Raw genomic sequence first — 21,045 nt, 5'->3', positions numbered from 1 at the left:
CGAAGCTAATAGTAAGCATGTGTTAAGTTATTCTCTACAGTAATAATTATTGCATTATTGAAAAATTTAGCAACTTATACTTCATAGTTTAATATCAATTTTATTTTATTTTAATGAAAAATCATAATTATGAATTTATTTAAAAAATTAGAGTTTAATTATAAGAATATATTCATTGAAAAGATAATAATGTTATGAAAGAAAATTTTATTTATTACCTTATTTAGCTAGATGCTTTTTAGAGGGAAAACTAAAAGAATTTTTATTCTCTTAGTAGTAGGGGGATCGGGAAAAAATAAAATAAAAACGCTCACGTGAACCCATTGGTCCTAAATAGTTTGAAATCAGCCCAAAACGCTAATTAATTTGCCAAATAACCTCATTTTCTTCTATTTTTAGTTTCATTTAAGCTATAGTTGGATTAGTTGGTAATTTGGTATATTAATTACACTAGTAACAAACTAACAATTATCCCATCCCATCACAAGTCTCACAATCCCCACTTAAATAGATTATCTACCCATATTAGGTTATGCACAAATTCTTAAAGAGACGGTCTTCCACTAAATATGACAAATCCGTTTATCTTAAACAAGAACATATACAAGTCGAAATACCAACAAAATTTTGCGAAAAAGAGAGGAGAGAAAAACCATACTGAGTGATCAAACAGTGGCATGCACAACATAGCCGCGATGAAGCAAAAGCTTGACGATCCAAGATGCGATATAACCCGAAGCACCGGTCACACAAACTCTTTTCTCTTCGTCTCCGTCTATAACTCGCGCCATTAATCAATCAATATCCTCTTCTTCAGTTTTAAATCGTACCTATTAAATTTAGACCACAATGTTCTATCTTTTTGAAGCACTAATAAATATAATATAGACTATATAGTATTGTTACATTAAAAGAAAGTTGAATTATACGTAGCACACTTTAGGATTTTGCATGTAATAAAATATTATATTGATGGGGAAATGGGGCACCTTATCATAAGAGTAAACAACACAACAAGGACTTAAATTATGGGGAATAATAGTTTTAAGGACTTCTATTATAATTGTGGAGCTTTAAAGACCTGAGTGTATTATTCCCTAGTTGAAAAAAACTGCTCCTTGTCCTTTTCTGCGCTGAGCATAAAATTTCCAACAGTATTGAAGGAATGACAAGTACATCTACAATGGATGATTTGAGTATTATTCAACTAGGTCCGATTTTTGCGGTGATATACCCATAAATATCAACCTTTTAATCGTATCAAACAATATTTAGCCAAGCGGACAAGATGATAATGTTGGATGTGGCCAAGTTTGACCTGATCTGCAAGTGATAAGACGACAAAAGTCCAACATCTTATAATAAAAATAATTATTTAATGAAAATATTATGATTAAAGTTGTCCTTTTTAACAAAAAAAGAACTAATGATAGCATTTATTCATAAAATATTTATATTTTATCGTAAAATGGTTACATATTTATTTATCTTATTTCAGACGAAAAAGGTCGTCTAAAACATTAATTTGCCCTGAAGATAATTTTCCCATTTTACCTTGTATGATCTCAAATAATCCACATTGACCCTATTTTTCTCAATTTATATATCCCTCCCCTCTTCACATGGTATAATGTATATATATAAAATTAGGTTCACTGTAAATATTATTAGGATATTAGGCTCATTAGGGCTTAGTAGTGACGGCTACGTCACGATGGCTGTCTCTAGGTTTAAGTAAGGCTTAGAGTTTCTTGTAAGGTATTATAAATACCGATCATTATACTGATATCAACAACATCAATAATACAGTTCTCTCTTATGAACTCATCTCCCCCTCAATAATCTTAACATGTTATCAGAGCCTCTTTCTTGAGTACTCACCGTTTCCGCATTCTTACCGGTGGGTGGCCGGAAAATTACACACCCACCGGTAGGATACTAAATCAAAGCATCCCAAAAGGGTCTACGGCAGTAATAGCTTTCTAATGATTCCAAGACTACTTGTTTTGATACCCGAATGATTGCCTAGCAGATCCCCCGAATTGCTACAACAAATCCAAAAACAAATGAAAAAATTTCTTTCTTTTCCTTTGAAATTTGATTAATCGTCTTTTACTTCGTTTAAGGTGGTACTTGATTTATTTGGAGTCCGAAAAAATTAACGTTCTCCAGATCTTGAAATTGACGGATAATTTTCCGTTTTGTTGATATTTGTCAGGTTCGATTAGGGTTCCTGCAAATTAACTCATATTCGACAAGTCCGAAAAACTTAACGTTCTTGTTCGAAAAATTTTAACGAGTCTTATACTCGTTTCTTACCTACCTTTGAAGACGAAGAAGATTAATGAAGATCGAAGAGGATGAAAATTGAAGATTTCATTTTTTTTCTTTTTATATTTTTTCTTTGTATTTCTCCAATCGTAAAGTTCGTACTATGTACTGCCTTTACGATTACGGGAGGGTATTAGGATATTAGGCCCATTAGGGCTTAGTAGTGACGGTTACGTCACGATGGCTGTCTCTAGGTTTAAGTAACACTACAAGAAATCTGCTCTCGGGCGACTGACTTACGCGACAGAAAATAGTCGCTAAAAGTGCTCGGGCGACTACAATCAGTCGCCAAGTGGTGGTCGCAACTGTTAGTCGCCTAAAATCACTCGGGCGACGGATTTCAGTCGCTAAAATGGCGACGGATGAGGGAGTAGTCGCCAAAATAGCGACGGAAATGGCGACTACTATTGGTCGCAAAAATAGCGACGGTTTCCATGTTAGTCGCCAATTAGCGACGAGTTTCAGTCGCAAGTTCAGTCGCCATTTTGGCGACGGCTTTTGATCCAGTCGCCAATTTGGTCGCTATCGTGTAAAAATTTGAGAAAATAGTCAGGAGGTTTGCGACGGGGGTAGTCGCCATTTTGGTCGCCAAATTGGCGACAGATGCCTGTAGTCGCCATTTGAAATCGGATGCATATCGATCAGGAAACTTCAACTTTCCTAACCATTGACACAATGCCTTCCTTTGAGCTTTATCAAGAGTAAAAATAGCTTTTGGCTTAGATCCATCCTTACGAATGTGTAGTTTGGGACGATCACAAAATCTCTTCAACTCTTTTCTTGAAGCAATAGTATCTTTGGATTTACCTTCTACATCCATAATCGTATGAATGAGTTGCTCAAAGAAATTCTTCTCTATGTGCATTACATCCAAGTTGTGCCTGATTAACAATATATTCCAATACGGAAGGTCCCAGAAAATGCTTCTTTTAAATCAACCGCTCTTCTTTTTCTTCAACTCTTTAAACTCTTCTTCTTGATTACATCAACAAGATGGCAAATCACGTATCAACTCCCATAACTCATCCCCTGGTAGCTGCTTAGAGCATCATCAAGCACCTCCTTACCTTTAATAAAAGCTTTTTTGTTCCTTCTATTTAGATCTCTATCCGATAAGAAGGTTCTATGACAATCAAACCAACTTATTTTTTTGGAATTAGGAAGCCAAAATGCTTTGCTCTTATCCATGCAACAAGGGCATGCCTTTTGTCCTGCGGTAGACCATCCAGATAGCATACCGTAGGCGGGAAAATCATTTATGGTCCATAAAAGTGAAGCTCTTAGTTGAAAATTTTGCTTCAAGGACACATCATATGTTTCCACACCAACTTCCCACAAATGTTTCAACTCCTCTATCAATGGTTGTAAATAAACATCCAAATTGGCTTTTGGGTTATTAGGCCCGGGAATAATTAACGACAAGAAGATAAACTGCCTTTTCAAACATAACCAAGGTGGTAAGTTGTATGGTGTGATCATCACGGGCCAACAGGAGTAAGGTTTACCAAATTGGGTGAAAGGGGCAAAGCCATCCGTACATAGGCCAAGTCGAACATTGCGAGGTTCCTCGGCAAAATCAGGGTAAATGTTATCAAAACGCTTCCATTCCTCTCCATCACTCGGATGACACATCCTCCCCGGTGTACGAGGATTTTCTTTGTGCCATCTCATTTGTTCAGCAATGTTTTTGGTTGCATACATTCTTTGAAGTCTTGGAGCAAGAGGGAAATAAATTAATTGGTTTTCTGATATTGGTTTCTTACTCTTTTGACCCGTCTTATTAACCTTCTTGCCTTTTCCCTTCAAAACAATATCTCCCTCACTTGTCTCATATCTACCCCTTTGACATTTCTTACACTTGTCAAGCAAAGCATCATCTCCCCAAAAAAGCATACATCCTTCAGGACATGCATCAATCTTTTGATGCGGAAGCTCAAGGCCTTTAACTACTTTTTTGGTATTATAGAAACTTCGGGTCATGACGTTATTGTCGGGGATAGCGTCCTCAAGCAAAGACGCAATAGCATCAACGACATTAAATGGCATATTAAACTCACATTTTAAGGGTACTATCTTAGAGGCGGCTTGTAACAATGTCATTCTACTCCCTTCATATAAAGGTTTTTCTGAAGCCTTTAACATTTCAAAAAAGGATTTTGCTTGTGGGTTTGGTTCTTGTTCAATGATAGGCTCGTGGTTGTCATTATTAAAAGTATTGAACTCCAAAGCATCAACTACTATATTTCTATATGGGTTATCATTTTGTTCGGTTTGAGGTTGCTCGGTAATTGGAGAATATGGTTCTCCATGACAAATCCAATTATAATAATTTGGAGAAAACCCATTTGTATAAAGATGTTCTTCTACTTGAATGTAATGAAAATATTTCAAGTTTTTGCATTTACTACAAGGACACCTAAGTTTATTTTCTACCAAATCATATCCATCTTGTTGTTTAGCAAACTCAATAAACTCAAGAACCCCCTTTACAAATCTACCAGTGGGAACCAATCGTTGGTTGGCGCAGTGGTAGCATGGGGCTGCGCTTGGTAGGGAGGTCTGCGGATCGATCCCCCACAACTGCGATTGGGAGGGGTTTAAATACCGTAATCCTTGGACACGCCCCGAAATCCGGATTAGTCGGCCCAATGTGGTTCGGATTACCGGATGGTTTAGACCAAAAAAACAAATCTACCAGTGGGACGTTTCCTCTTATCTACCCTATCTTCGTACATCCATTTGCGTTCCGATCTCTTCATTTTAATCTAAAAAATATTTCAAACAACAATTTTTAACAATATAACTCATACAACATTACACTTCTTAGTTTTTAACAAGACTACCAATTTACTAAAGTAATATCATACTAACATTATATATACTAATTTAACACCTTCAACAAACATAATTAAATACAAAATTATACTAACATTATACTAATTTGGTAAATTCACCAATACTAACATTAGACTAACTTTTGTCAATTAAGTATACTAACATCATCAAAATCACTAATACATTGTCAATTACAACCCTAATTCAAATAATATTACCAAATTCACAAAAATCCCCAATTCCTATTCACCCTAATTATCAATTTATACAAACCCTAACTAATTAACATCATAACAACATCCAAATAACTAACTATAAGAACAAATTCAACAAACAAATCAAAAACTAACTACAATTAACATATACTAACAACACTAATACTAACTAAACTATAATTAATTTATACTAACCAAACTAAAACTACCTTAAAATTAACATACTAAGAACACTAATATACTAAATAAACTAATTAAAATGACAAATTAAACAAAACAAAACTAAAATTAATCTAAGAAATTGAAATTATAAACAAAAATACATACCTTCAAATGAAATAAGTGTGTCGGTGGTGGGGTCTTAGTGGTCGCCGGGGTGAACTCGGGGTGGTGGGGTGGCGTTGAACGGGGTGGTGGCGTTGAGGGCAGAGGCGGTGGATGTTGGTGCAGCGGCGTCGGGTCTCTGCGGCTCTTTTTTTTTTTTTATGATTTGGTAAAGTAAGAGAGAGAGAGGAAGGAAAGCTGGTGGTATAAAGTAATTTGGGAGGGCGACGGATACGACTTTGGTCGCCAAATTAGCGACGCCAATCGGTCGCTATTCCTAATTTGTCAGTCGCCAATGCAGTCGCCAAATTGGCGACGAAACTCAGTCGCCCGATTTTTTTTTCAGACGCCAATTACGCGACCAGTCTTTTCCGTCGCCTACTTTGGTAGCCCGAGAACAAAATTCTTGTAGTGTAAGGCTTAGGGTTTTTTGTAAGGTATTATAAATACCGATCATTATACTGATATCAACAACATCAATAATACAATTCTCTCTTATGAACCCATCTCCCCCTCTATAATCTTAACAAATATTTATGAGATTTGAAAAATAGTACTCCCTAAAATTATGTATTATTTAAAAAAAGTTATTTTATAAATTATGTCTCAGTTTTGGGACAAAGACCAAAGAAAAAGGAGAAGGTTAATTATTGGATGACAAGTGAATCAAATTGACTGTAAGATCAAATTATCCATCAAAAGCATTCTCAAAAATAATGGATAGGTAAACGATTGTCTGACACACCCTAAAATGAAATAGGTAAAGACAGTGGTGGAGTTAGGGGGCTAGCAGGGCGCTCGCCCCGCTGGCCTAGGGGTGTTAACGAGTCGAGCCAAGCCCGAGCTTGGCCTTGCTCGGCTTGTGCTCAAGAACCAAAACTCGAGTTCGAGCCGATCTCGAGCTTACCCGAGCTTGAAAAAAATGCGCTCGTTATAAAGCTTGCGAGCTTTAACGCGAGCTCGAGCCCAAATCGAGCCTATATAAAATTGTTTTTTTTTTTCTATTTTTTTGTTCCGATATTTTCAATAATAAGGTTCGAAAGTTATATGTAAAAATGTTTGGCAAATCAGCGAGACATTTGATACGTGTGATACAAAAATATAATCATGATAAAATATTTTATAAAATATGACCAATATCTTATGCAATCACACAAGTTCGAGCCGCTCGCGAGCTTTTCGAGTCGAGCCAGCCTTTGCTCGGTTTGACTCGTTAAGTTTTCGAGCTGATCCCGAGCCTGAGCCGAGCTTGCACGAGCCGAGCTTTGACCGAGCTTTGACCGAGCCGATCTCGAGTTGCTCGCGAGTTGTCTTGTCTCATTAACACCCCTACGCTGGCCAATGAAAATCATTAAGCGTTAGTTGAAATTTTCGAAAAAAATTCCGAGTTTCCCTTATACATAACCCGTTCGTCCCTGCAGAATTTTTTCACTTACGTTGGGTTCAAATCCTAGCTCCACCACTGCCGTAAAGAAATGATCGAGACAAAGGAGTATTAATTATAAAAGTCGTCAAACAAAGCCAAATATATTAAAAAGAGAACCTACCAACAAAGTTAATAAATTCAGTGTGCTAAATATTTGAATGAAGATGAAATGATGAAATGCACCAAACTTCTTAATAGGCGGGTTGTGGAATTGTAAGTTAACGGCTGTTAACCATGATGATGGAAAAAGTACACCCAGGTCCTTAAAGCCTCACAAATATAAGTGAGGTCCGTATTATTTTCCACAATTGAGGTTGTTGGGTTTGTGCCTTGATTCTGTTAACCGCCGCTTCGTATAACTTGAACGGTATCCGTATCTGTTGTTGGGCTAGGTTTGTCTTGGGCCTTTATTAGGTCATTCTGTATTAGGTCTTAGAGAGTATTATATAAACTCTCTAAGCCTCTACCTAGCAGTTATGCTTATCATACCGTCTGAATCTGTAATCTGAAAACTCCTCACATATCAATAAAACTCTCTCCCTTCTGCCCTGTGGACGTAGCTAACACACCGTTAGTGAACCACGTAAATCTGTGCATTTTGTCTTTATTGTTTTATTTGTTCTTTCTTGCTTCTGTTACAACAGAGGTCCTTCTTGTATTGTTTACTCCTTATCATAATGTTTCTAATCGGCCTCCACACGACTTCTGACCTAGGGGTGTTCATCGGTCCGGAACAGAATCGGACCGGACCAAATTCTCCAAACTGAATATCAAATGAGGGTTAAAAGGTGGACCGGGGAGTCGGGGACGGGATCATATTAATATTGGGTCGGACCATAAAAACGCATGGACCAGACCAGATCGGACCAATTGGAACAAAATGGACCAAATTCGATTGTCATCGATAGGGTGTAGTAAAAAAAATTAGAACTCAAGAGTACGTAAGAATCAAAATTAGCAGCATTATCTTCTTCAAAGATTTAAGCACGTAAATACACATCTTATAATATGTGTAAATAATATACTAAAAAATAATACGTGTAAAAAAAGTAAAAAATAAAATCAATAATGTTACGATTTTAAATGTTTTTTTGTTATATACTTATATAAAACTCAGCTAACGAGGCTCGCTTCTACGCACTTTCTACACCCTCTGTTTCTAGATCTTTAGTTATGTCATATTTTTGCCCCAAAATTCCCAACTTTTACTCCTTTACATGCTATTGCCAGCCAGCCTTAAAATATTTTAGAAGAATTATAGTTTTCCAAAATTTTGTTTGGAAAATACAATTATTACCAAAAATAGTGCCCCTAGCGTCCAAAACCGTGCGTCTTACACCTTGTTGTTTCAGCCTTTTAGCTTCTCGCGGCGCCTCTTCAAACTATGATTTTACGCCTTGAGTATGAAATTACTCGATAGTGTGAAACAATACATCACCACAATGCTTTGTTCATATGTTGTATGTAAGCAAGTAGATTAGGGGGTAAATTCTCTATTATCTTGTAGCCGTGGGAGTTGGAGCCCTGGAGATGTTAACATCATTTGCATGGAAACCGGGGAAACAAGACAAACTTCAGAGGTAGACGACTGCAAAGTTCAACTTCTATCACGAGTACCAAGAAGACCTCGAGTCGACATCGATCATTATCTAAATCTTCTAAGCAATGAGAATACCCTGTCGGAAGTATGGAGACAACGAGACAGAGGTAACTTAGGTGGCCTTTTAATTTGCAATGGAGGTGCTTTTGGGAAGTTTATTGTGTGAATTATTTTTATGGTGCACCTGATAACGAGTCGGTAAGTATGAGTTGCAATTGCCATTAAACCCACCCTTGTGAGTTCTGTTATTGTAGACTTGTACGTGTAGTTAGGTAGCGACATAGGATTAAATCTCAGTATGAGAATTGATCTCCGAATAAGTTGTAGTGTAATAAATGCGACCGATTCCACCTCGAAATACGGTCTCAATAACTTTCAACACCTCAATAAGTCTGCCACGGTGAAATATACACAGTTCTTTATTTCTGTATCAAAGGTGTATCCCCTGAAGTCGGCATCTTTTTGTTACTGAGCTCTGGGAAGTGTTTCCAAAAAAGGCTGTGATGCTTCGATTCATTCATTCATTGATTGTATATCTGTACACAAAACTACTTTACAATCGTCGTACTTGTCCATGTTGACTTCTCGCCTCACAACCACCTTGTTTTTAGACTCTCTTCATTTCTTTTCTCTCCATTACCTATCCATTTTCTATTCATAAGCAAGATTTCGTTTGAGGTCAAAACGGAGGTTTTAGTACACTTCAATCTCCACCTCATTTTTTTTATATCCCAGACCGTCATTTTTTTTCCTCAAAATTAAATCTTATCCATCAATTAGTGAAAATAGAATAGAATATTTGAGGAAAACCCGACTTTCCTAGGCATTCAAAACCCAATACGAAATGAGTTACAACTTATACGTTTATCAACCTCAACCAGACCATAGTTAGAATTTTATATTAAAGAAAACTTTTAATTAAATTATTTTGTTTCTTATTCGTATATCGAGCCTTAACTTTACATTTGAAACAGGACTTCCTGAATACATTGGCTGGCTATGATAGCCACCGTACATTCATTGTTATTATGAGAGACTAGTAGTAGGAGGAATACTCTGCTCATATCTGAAAAAATTAGCAGGATCTGTTTCTGTTTTCACCTTCATCAGCCTGATGAAATTGTTACCATAGTAATTCATCCCAAAAGAAGTGGTAATATTTGTATCTTGTTTATTACCATGATTGATACCAATGTCAAAATCTCTATAGTTGAAATAAGCCATCCTTGGAGATTTAGAAACATAAGGTGTCATAAACTTGTAAAAACTCCTTGACAGTTCTACATGGTACTTATCCACATCAATCCCGGTTTCGTACCACTTGAAGTCGTATTCGATCTTGAACAAAATACCTGCACGGTGAGGATACGCAATCTCGTTCCCTGGGATCTCGCTCATCCTCCCACCATAAGGGTTCCATTCCATCACTAATCCTTGCATGTTTAACATTGTTTTGCATATTTTCTCAATTCCTTGTTTTGGTATTGGTTCGACAACAAAATCTGATTTAACCTTCCTAGACACTTTTTCGTCTTGCCTACTGATCAGAAACTGGGTTGGAGTTTCAACCGGAGCATCCGCCCAAAAAAGAGTCGAATTCACCCATGGCATTTCATTGCAATCCTTGGTTGATAATCCCAATTCGGGGAACTTCTCGTCTAATAACTCGACAAGTTCCTGAGTCGATCCGAGAAATAGCCCAATGAAGGAAAATTTCAACTCGGCTTTGGGGAGTACCGTAACTCGAACTCGTATGAAAATCTTTTTAGGTAGATTTGGGGCTATTTCTTGCCACCTATACATGGTCTCGGGCGCGCCTTGCTCAAGGGTACGTGTCACCCGAAAGACGGTGACTAAAGGTGGAACGCGAACAAGCATTACTTTCCATGCTAGGACAATCCCGAAGCTGGCAGCCCCGCCTCCTCTAATGGCCCAAAAACGATCCTCCCCCATAGATGTTCTATTAAGAACCTTTCCATCAACATCGACTAAGACCGCATCCACAACATGGTCAGTGGATAGTCCGTATTCCCTCATCAAGTTACCATACCCGCCTCCACTAAAGTGCCCGGTGACCCCTACCGTAGGGCACACCCCTCCAGGAAAGGCATGCACGCGGCTCTTCTGGGCGAGGGCATAGTAGACCTCGCCCAGGACAGCTCCTGCTTGTATAGACGCGATCTCTTCCTCAATGTTAATTTTAATAGACCGCATATTAAGCATATCAAGAATAACAAAGGGCACTCCGGCCCCGGCAATGTAAGATGTGCCCTCCATGTCATGGCCACCACCTCGGACCCTCAATTGTACGTTATGCTTTTTGCAGCAGAACAGCGTAGCTTGGACATCTGACGCGTCCTTAGCCGTGACAATGACCAACGGTTTTTGGAAAACGGGGTTTAGGAACCTGCGGTTCCTAACCAACTCGTTGAAGACAGATTGGAATGAAGAGTTGTGTTTGGTGTATGAAGTTTCTGATGTCGGGTACGTGGTCGGTTGCTTCTCGAGGCAGTTAAGAAACACCGTGTCGTCTTCAGACAAAACTGCAACTAACATTGTGACTAGTAATAACAATATCAACATTACTGTTTTGTAACAACTGTTATTGTAGTTGCTCATTGTTGTTAATTTAGTTTAATTGTGAGATCAACATAATCTTACTAGCGTTATTTATAGTCTCATTTTAACACTTAGATATTTAAAAATATCCTAAGTTTTAAAAATATCCTTTCACCAAGCAACGATTAGTTTTACTAAGTGGTGCAAATTTGATCGTTCAAACTTGCTAAGTCATTTCAATAGTTTCTATGGTTGTCAACTTATTAGCTAGTACCAACTACCTCCAATCAGTTTCTCTTCAGACTAATGAGACGAGACAGCTCGCGAACAACTCGAGATCGGCTCGGTCAAAGCTCGACTCATGCGAGCTCGACTTTGGCTCGGGCTCGGGCTCGGCTCGAGAGTTTGACGAGTCAAGCCGAGCAAGCGCTGGCTCGACTCGAAAAACTCGCGAGCGGCTCGAATTTGTATGATTTGCCAAATATTTTTACTTATAACTTTCGAGCCTTCTTATTGAAAATATCGAAAGAAAAAACAACTCAAAAAATTAGCAATTATATATAGCTCGAACTCGACTCGGCTCGTTAACACCCCTAGTCTTAACATTAGACAAGACGAATAACATTCCACTTGATGCTTGCATAGATAGTTAGATGCTATATAGGACAAATATTTTGCTAATATTTAGGAATGTTGGTTTTTGCTTATTTATGCTATTTGACCATTCAAGTGATAGTGTGATACTCCCGTCTTGAACAGGAATTTGTGACGGAACTAACAGAAATAACTAATGACTAGTTAAATGTTTCATTAAATCTATGCTAATTGCTAATTAGTCTTGAGCTTAACAGGTACGTAGAGTAGGTTATTATCACAAGATAAATTGTGTGAACTAAAGCCCTTAGAGGCTTACATGACAGAATTACCTAATTTTTTGAAGCTTGTTATGGGATAGAAACATGAAGTAAGGAAGAAGAGCTTTTTGGGAAACATTGTTTGTCTTTCTTTTGCATTAATATGTGCGGATATTTATATGACATGTCTAACGCTATTGACGGAAGCAATTATTCTACGGAGAATATGTTGTTAATCTTACCATATATGGGTTATTATGTTTGAAAAACTCATATTATAATCGCAATTGCTAAATGCCGCACATCCTTTTACTTAATCCCACACATTTGTCCCTAATTTTCCATAACTACCCTTTATCATAAAAAAAGACTTAAAAAGAATTATCCCCCTTCTTTCTCACAAGCCTAACCAATTCATCTCGACAATTATAGATCGTAATCCGCAAATACCACACGTATTTCTCCGTTTTATCAACAATTTTATTAGTACAGTCTTTTAAATAATGTTTTTCCAAAAAGATCTTTTTACAATTAGGGTTTGGATTGATGTTGGATTAATATTTACGTAGTGTTCTTGAAGGGGTGGTTGTGGTCTGTGGGGTCGTCGAACAGGCCGGAGTAGATTGATCGGAGGGTACGGTCGGTCATCAAATTCATGGCAGCCGTGAGCCGTGATACGATGAATCGCAAGTTGCTGACCTAAATTCACTTCTGACTTGGCAAATTTGATTAAATAGTATGTCGGCTAGATGGATTGTTATTAGGTGGATTAATTGAAATGGCAAAACCTTAATTCACAAATGAAATCTTGATGCGTTGCAGGTTGCTGCAAATATCACTCTTTTGATTTAATTGATGATGGAGCAATTGGTAGAGGACGAAGGGGAGAATGAAAGGCGTTTATTTTTTGGGTTTTTCATTTTTTTTATCTAGGTTGGTGTGAGAAATGGGAGGGATTTCCTGAGAATAAGGGAAAAGTGTGCAGGATTTAGTAAAATGGTGTGCGGGATACAGTTACAGCTGGAACACCACGGGAGGATTGATGGTACGTAGTTACGTACTTCCTACCTCCGAATCATTTGTTTGCCTTTTTTATTTGCTCTTTGCAAGCTAAGGGATAAATTAATCGAAGATAAACCAATATAAGGCGTCACCCTCTCTGCATTCTTAATTAAAGGGGTCCCCACTCACCCCATGTGAGAGGGTGGCGCCCTTTCATTTTCCATAATTATTGGAACGGATGGAGTAATTCATAGTCACTCCTTTGTCTATTCTTGATTACGGGTCCAACGAGGTAAGCTTTGGCCAATTGACTTTTAGTTTAGTTATTCCTAAATCAACAAACTTGTGAAAAATTTTAAGAAAAAATGAAATAAAATGAAATTGAGACGATAAGGTGGTGGTGATGGACTGACAGGTGATGGGGTAAACCGTAAACTGATGCCCTCAGGCCTCATGAATAATTTTTGATATCGGGCACCTATTATGTCAAAATATAAAAATCGTGTCCTCGTGTATAAACATCTTACATGTCCATGCAATAGCGAAATTAGGTTACACATTAATAAGCTTCTTCTCAATCAAGAAGTCCACTGCTTCTTTGAGAGTCTCTCTTAGGGGAATGTACTCAATGCCTAGGCTTCTAGCTTTGTCCTTAGAAATCTGGTATGTTGGTTGAAACGGTTGATCGTCCATGCATCTGCGAACGAGAAATCTCAAATTAAATACTACATTAATTAACAACAAAATTAATGGGATGCTAATGAGGTCATCATCCAACTGCAAGAACACAAACTTACTTGTGGGGAAGTTTGAGAGTTGGGTAGAGTTCTTGCAAGATATCGACAATTTGTGAAAAATGCGCCACTGTTTCGCTTAAGATGTACCTTCCATTAGCTGATGGGATCTCAAAGGCTCTAATGTGTGCTTCTGCAACATCTTTCACATGAACCCATCCAAATGTTGCATTTAAGTAGGTATCTGATTGTCCTGTAAATAATTTAACAGCATAGTTAAATTGGTAGTCGCTTAGGAAACAGGCTCTTAGTATTTACAACAAATTCTCGTGTCGTAAAATTTCTTACCTTATCAGTCCTCTGTAGTGCTTATTAATGTAAGAGTTAATTCAAAACTTGGACCTTTTATATAACTCTTACCGTTAACCAAGTTAAACAAAAGGTCGCTTGACCAATTGATCACGGGCTGCAACATTGGTCCTATGACAACTACGGGGTTGATGGTGATCATGTCAATGCCATTCTCTTCGCAGAATTTACAAGCAGCAATCTCAGCCAAGGTCTTTGAGAGAACATACGAGTCCTGCGAATGAGAAAAGGCTCGCTCAAAACAGGAATACAGGACGAAGTGTGAATTCAGTAGTTCATAGTTATACAGGAAGTTGTTAACAGGCCATTTTGGTATAAAAGTCGAATTCTTTGCAAACATACATACCCCTATAAACCCTTTGCAGGCTTCAGGAGTTGAAAACCAAGTTTCATCGATAACTGTTTCAAGGGATACAGGTCTACCAGTATGCAGAACTGCTGCGGTAGATGATGTGAAAATGACTCGGTTGACAGATGGAGCTTTTGCGCACGAGGAAAGAACATTCAGAGTTCCATTCACAGCTGGATCAATCAAATCCGCCTGTTTAAATATTCGTATATTTCAAAGCAACAACCAAAATGCTTATAAGACTGCTTCAAAATTAGAGTAACATATTCCGTAGTTCAGTAGAAAAGAAAAGGTGTAAGGAAAATTAACCTGCGGGTTTGACGTTTCTAAGAGAACGGGAGAAGCAGTGTGGAATACACCACAACATCCATCAACAGCTGAATCAAAGGAGCCTTCTTCCAAGAGGTTGGCTTCAAACAAGTGAAGCCTTTCCTTTGCTCCGTCCAATCCATGCAAGTGCTCCGTTTTTTCCGGATCATCTGCATACAACATACCCAAAGCCCAATTTGCATAACCCACATTACAAATTTATGTTCATGCATCTCCACTCTATCGCTCAATAATGTCCACAAAGTTTGGTAATTCTCGTACCTAGAGCTGTTCAAAGGTGCGGCCCAGCCCGCATCAGTGGACCCTCTACCCGGGCTGGGCCATTGCCCAAAATTTCCAGCCCAACCCGACCCTCTACTCGGGTCGGGCCATTGGCCCAAATTTCCGGTCCAGCCCGGCTTAGCCCGCAAAACACTATAAAAACACTGTGTGGGCCGGGCCCGGGCAAGACATTATGGAGCCCAGCCAGGCCCAGAACAAATCGACTCATTTTTAGTGCTGAGCCTGGGCCACAAAGTGACAACCCAGCCCGGCCCAGTGTACTCTACTCGTACCAATCTGTCATTGCAATTAAAAAGATTTGCTTTGAATGAGGGTGATTATAACCTGGATTTTTTTGGATAAATAAGGTTCTTTGACAAATTATTTAGTGTTTTGGTGTTGGTTTCAAACTATTTGGGACTAATGGGTCAACGTCATCGATTATATTTTCTTCACTGATTTTATGTAAACCGCCAATTAATCTAGCGGCTTTACCTTATTACACTACATTTACTGATTTACACATCTATAGTTTCTATAATTAGAAAAAGGGAAAAAATGGTGAAGCCGCTTATGAACTTAGCGGCTTGCCAAATGAAATGTTGTCCACAAACTTGAAGGCTTGCAACTTTTTGTCCAAATGATAATTACAAAAAAGGAAAAAGTAAAGCCGCTTATCTTCATAGCGGCTTGTTCAAATGAAAAAGAGTTTACAAACTTGCAACAACTTTTGTCCAAACAGAATAAAGCCTCTAATCTAACTAACGATTTTATCTAAAATTAGGAAAAATAAAAACGCTGACATGGACCTATTGATCTAAATAGTTTGAAATCAGCCCCAAAACGGTAATTAGTTTGCCAAATAACCTCACTTAGTCAAAAAATACTATAACTTGAGGCTTTTCTATCTCCAACAACCATCACTTTCTTCTATTTTTAGTTTCATTTAAACTATAGTTGAATTAGTTGGTAATTTGGTATATTAATTACACTAGTAAGAGCAAGTCCAATGGTAAGAGCATCTCCAATGGTTAAACAAAAGGACTTGCTTGCAATTTCTAAAAGTTTCAAACTAGTTGCTCAACCATTGGAGAGCTTTACATGAACTAGCTTAGTTTGAGCAACTAGCTCCATGGAGCTAGTAGCTCAAATTGACCCACAAAGAGATATGTGTCAATTAAATAAATGTATATAAGTCAATTTAAGCAACAACTCTTATAGCTTAACCATTGGGGAAGTTTGTAGCTTAAAAGTGTTCTAGCTCAAAAATGTGATGTGGAGAGTTAAGCTAGTAGGGTTGTTGCTTACCATTGTGGATGCTCTAAGCTAGTTCCTAGTTTCCTACTAGCTTACCTTTGCCATATTAAATTTTAAGCTACAAAATTTTTGATCTAACAATGCATTCCAATGGTTTAGCTTAAATTTTCACTAGCCAGATTGGACCCACATTTTAAGATACTAACTTTTTATTGGTTGTTTCCTTGTGCTAGGTCCATTTAAACAAATTTAAGCAATTAGCTTAATGAAACTAGTTACTTAAACAAAGCTAATCTATATGGACATTTCCAATGGTTTGGCTATTAGCTTGCAATTTTAAAAAATTGCAAACAAGTCCCTAAGCCATATCATTGGACTTGCTCTAACAAACTAACAATTATCCCATCCCAAGCGAACCCTTAATATGTTATTATTCCCATCACAAGTCTCACAATCCCCACTTAAATAGATTTTTTTTTTGTAACGAGGAAACGCTCAGCTGCTACCTTCGGTACGCACTGGGTAAATTCTCGGGTATACGTGATAGCCTGCAGACCACGTATACCAGGTAAGCCACCCGGCCCGGGGTTGACATGCTCGAAGTCTATTAGGCTGGCCAAGAATGTTCCACAAGATTTTACTCTTGGTGAGCCTTGAACCTGGGTGTCCTGGGAATTTCACCCAAGTTTTAACCACTTGACTCCATCCTTGCGAGCCTACTTAAATAGATTATCTACCCATATTAGGTTATGCACAAATTCTTAAAGAGATGGTCTCTCATTAATGTGACGGATCTGTTTATCTTAAACAAGAACATCAGTTAGTCTTGCTGAAGACGGGTCGGAGCAAGTGACGGGTAATGCCACTCACAAAACGGATAGGGGGACAAGATGGGGCACCCCCATGTGCTTCCCTCTCTCCTCTATTTGGGTCATTTGTGAGAGGAACTGGTATCCGTCACTCCAAAGTGACGGATACGTACCGTCTTCAATGAGATTTTGTACAAGAACATATACAAGTCGAAATACCAACAAAATTTTGCGAAAAAGAGGAGAGAGAAAACCCATACTGAGTGATCGAACAGTGGCATGCACAACATAGCCGCGATGAAGCAAGAGCTTGACGATCCAAGATGCAATATAACCCGAAGCACCCGTCACACAAACTCTTTTCTCTTCATCTCCATCTAAATCTCGCGCCATTAATCAATCAATATCCTCTTCTTCAGTTTTCTTTCTTTAATATTAATTTAGACCACAATGTTCTATCTTTTTGAAGCACTAAATATAATATAGACTATATAGAAGTCATTAAAGGTAAGTTGAATTACAGCAAGTCTTGCTGATGGCAGACATATTTGGTCTTCAGCTGAAGACGGGCAAAATGTCACCCATTTAAGATGAAAATGTAACCATTTTAAGGTAAATAATTTTTAAAGCTATAATAGTTTGTCATTAAAATGGTAACATTTTGTAGTTAAAATGGCGACATTTGGCCCGTCTTCAGCTGAAGACCAAATATGGCTGCCATCAATGAGAATTTGTGGTTGAATTATACGTAGCACACTTTAGGATTTTGCATGTAATATTGATGGGGAAATGGGGCCACTGACACCTTATCATCATAATGTTTCTCCACAAATCGGCCACCACACGACTTCTGGCCAAGGGGTGTTCATCGGTCTGGAACAGGATCAGACCGAACCAAATTCTCCAAACTGAATATCAAATAAGGGTTAAAAGGTGGACCAGGGATGAGATCATATTAATATTCGGTCGGACCATAAAAACGAATGGACCAGACCGGATCAGACTAAATGGAACAAAATGGACCAAATTCGATTGTCATCGATATGGTGTAGTATAAAAAATTAGAACTCAAGAGTTCGTAAGAATCAAAATTAGCAACATTATCTTCTTAAAAGATTTAAGCACATAAATACACATCTTATAATACGTGTAAACAATATACTAAAAAATAATACGTGTAAACAAAGTAGAAAATAAAATCAATAATGTTACGATTTTAAATATTTTTTTGTTATATATATAAGTTCGGTCCATAATCCGGTCCGCGGTCCAGTTGATTTGGTCCAGGAAAGGATCAAAGACCAAAGTAGAATATATAGGTGGCCCATAGACCGGACCAAATAAAATATGCTCCGGTTTGATCCAGGCCAAATGATCCACTCCGGTCTGATCTTTGGTCCTAACCACTAAGTGAACACCCCTATTCTGGCCCATAAATATGAGAAATCAACTAGTTACTATGACACCATGATCGAGTGATCGACGATACATACTCACTTCGTCTCAATCATTTGTTTGTTTTTTTATTTTATTTTTGAGAAATATTTTAATTAAAGTTAAACAAATAATTGGGATGAAACGGGTAATTCATAGTCCCTCCTTTGTCTATTCTCGAGTACGGCGTACAACTAGGGGCGTTTTCAATGGGGGTTCATGGGGTTCCATTGAAACCCCATTGAAAAAAGATAAGAACAATTTAGTGTAGAATTGTATTATTATTGAGAAAGTGGTGTAGTGGTAAAGTATGATTATTTTTGATTTTGAAGTCATGGGTTCGAATTTCATGACTCTATTTTTCCTTGATTTTTCTTGCTTCTAAAATAATCCATATGATGAACAACAGTGGACGTAAAGACGTCGTCAATGTCTTTCTTCCACAAGAGAGCTAAGTCACCCGATCTCCCAACACTATGCACTTCGTCCATCCCAAAATACCCCTTCATTCTCTCATTCACCGTCCTCATTTCGCGACCACAAAGTTTGGTTTCACATAAAAACAATATGGTCAGGGCTTCCCTTCGTACTAGAGCACGAAGCGCACTCACCGTGTCGGGGTTGCCTAAGCCCCGACAGTTGATGCTTAAGATATTTATTGGGCCCGGCGGGGTTGAACTACGTCAACCTCCGCCTCAGGTATTAAGACGCCCCCGTTTGAAACTAGCTTTGACCTCTTCTGCATTCCACGCACCACTGGTATTCTCATCTCTGCCCCTCTTGCCCGAATCATTTACAATCATTTTCGGATTATCGATTTTTGGCACACCCTTAGCATCCTGTCGCATCACCCGTGTCCACTTGCTCCCCTTCACCCCCACTACAGTATCACCATCTCCATGCATCCCAACACTCCGACCGACTTTCCCCACCCCATTCCCTCATTTAGCTCCACCTCCATGTTGCGAACTGTTGGGTTTGTGCCTTGAATCTGTTAATTGCAGCTTCGAACGACTATGCGGGGGTATCCGTATATGTTATTGGGTTAGGATCTGTCTTGGGCCTTATTAGGTAAGTCTGTATTAGGTCTTAGAGAATATTATATAAACTCTTTAAGCTTCTCCCTAGCTGTCATGCTTATCATACCGTCTGAATCTGTAATCTGAAAACTCCTCACATATCAATAAAACTCTCTCCATTCTGCCATGTGGACGTAGCTAACACACCGTTAGTGAACCACGTAAATCTGTCCATTGTTTTCTTTATTGTTTTTATTTGTCTTTCTTGCTTCTGTTATAACACGAACCCCTGAATATACCACTTCCTTCCTTATACTACCCACATGCTTCCCCCCGCCCGCTCAATCATCGAGCCCACCTCTTGCTACCGACTCCTGTCTTTCAGCACAACAGAGCACTGCCCATCCCTATCCCCACCACTATGCTCTCCCATCATCTCCACCATCCCACGACCTTCCTTAATCCCCTCATCTCTGCCCCGCTAACTCTCCTTCCCCTCGTTAATCTCATCCTTCTTAGTGCGAAGATCAATAGTAATAGCTTGTAACTTTTCAATCATATTCGAAATAACTTCATCAGAATCATCAGATCTCGCTGCATCGAAGCTCGCTGATTAGTCTAGTTTAGTATGGGTCAATAAAGGTTATTTTGATGGTTAATTGATAGGTTGAGAAGCATTTTAGTGGATTTTATTGTATATGTCTCTTATGTTGGGTTGGTAATGGACTTGTGTGTTTTTATGGGATAATTGGATTGATTTTATTGTTATGTATGGAGAGGGCTTCTTTAGAGGTTGATATTGGGCTAAAGATGTCATGTGAGTGTGGATTTTAAAGCAAGTCAAGGCCCAAGGACAAAAGTCAAAGCATGGAAGCAAATGAAGAAGAGGAAGCGTCATAATAGAAAGCCACTAGGGGCGGCAAAATGCCGCTAGTCGCGACATCTCTTCTAGCCGCTAGTGGCGGAAAAAGCCGCTAGTGGCGGCTCAAAGATTGGATTCCGCATTGGATTCTACAACTCTCTTAATTCTCCTTTATTTTGGGATTTATGCTCATTGTTTATGACACTTTATGGAGATGCTCTTTTGAAGACTATATAAAGAGATGTTGTTGATCAAATTGGGAGACTCATACATACTTTTACATACTTTCTCTACCTTTTAATCATTAGAATACATAAACAATTTTCAATTTCTAGTTTGTTTTTATTTGTATGGAGGGCTAAGTTCTACATCTTGGAACAAGTTCTTGAAGCCAATTTAGTTATTGAATTGTAAGACTCTTATTCTATTTCTATTTCATTGTTTGAATATCAAGTTTAATTTGGATTATTGTTGG

The 21,045-nt window shown here is 38.3% G+C and overlaps 2 protein-coding genes across 2 annotated transcripts; both read right to left on the bottom strand.

Annotated features, from left to right (window-relative positions):
• Positions 1-9,757: 9,757 nt before the first annotated feature.
• LOC141651027 (berberine bridge enzyme-like 7) lies at positions 9,758-11,287 on the bottom strand. Its single transcript, XM_074458755.1, has one exon. The coding sequence runs from the start codon at positions 11,285-11,287 to the stop codon at positions 9,758-9,760; it is 1,530 nt and encodes a 509-aa protein (XP_074314856.1).
• A 2,324-nt stretch (positions 11,288-13,611) lies between these two features.
• LOC141651026 (phenylacetaldehyde reductase-like) lies at positions 13,612-17,724 on the bottom strand. The gene is made up of 6 exons (XM_074458754.1): positions 17,516-17,724; positions 14,908-15,077; positions 14,596-14,790; positions 14,295-14,463; positions 13,944-14,124; positions 13,612-13,843 (listed from the first exon to the last, which is right to left on the bottom strand). Exons 1-6 carry the CDS (start codon positions 17,646-17,648, stop codon positions 13,699-13,701), a joined length of 993 nt encoding a protein of 330 aa, XP_074314855.1. The 5' UTR covers positions 17,649-17,724; the 3' UTR covers positions 13,612-13,698.
• Between the last annotated feature and the right edge of the window lie 3,321 nt (positions 17,725-21,045).

This window comes from Silene latifolia, chromosome 4 (assembly GCF_048544455.1).
Source record: "Silene latifolia isolate original U9 population chromosome 4, ASM4854445v1, whole genome shotgun sequence".
Classification (NCBI taxonomy): Eukaryota; Viridiplantae; Streptophyta; class Magnoliopsida; order Caryophyllales; family Caryophyllaceae; genus Silene; species Silene latifolia.
Note: the sequence above shows the minus strand (reverse complement) of the source record. Positions and strands in the feature narration are given on the sequence as shown.

Excerpts from the sequence above, each read along its gene's own strand:
- LOC141651027 (XM_074458755.1), bottom strand. The coding sequence starts at position 11,287 with ATGTTAGTTGCAGTTTTGTCTGAAGACGACACGGTGTTTCTTAACTGC.
- LOC141651026 (XM_074458754.1), bottom strand. The coding sequence starts at position 17,648 with ATGGCGCGAGATTTAGATGGAGATGAAGAGAAAAGAGTTTGTGTGACG. Across the intron at positions 14,464-14,595 it reads CCTGCAAAGGGTTTATAGGG|GACTCGTATGTTCTCTCAAA; the intron begins GTATGTATGTTT and ends TCTCATTCGCAG. Across the intron at positions 13,844-13,943 it reads ACTCTCAAACTTCCCCACAA|ATGCATGGACGATCAACCGT; the intron begins GTAAGTTTGTGT and ends TCTCGTTCGCAG.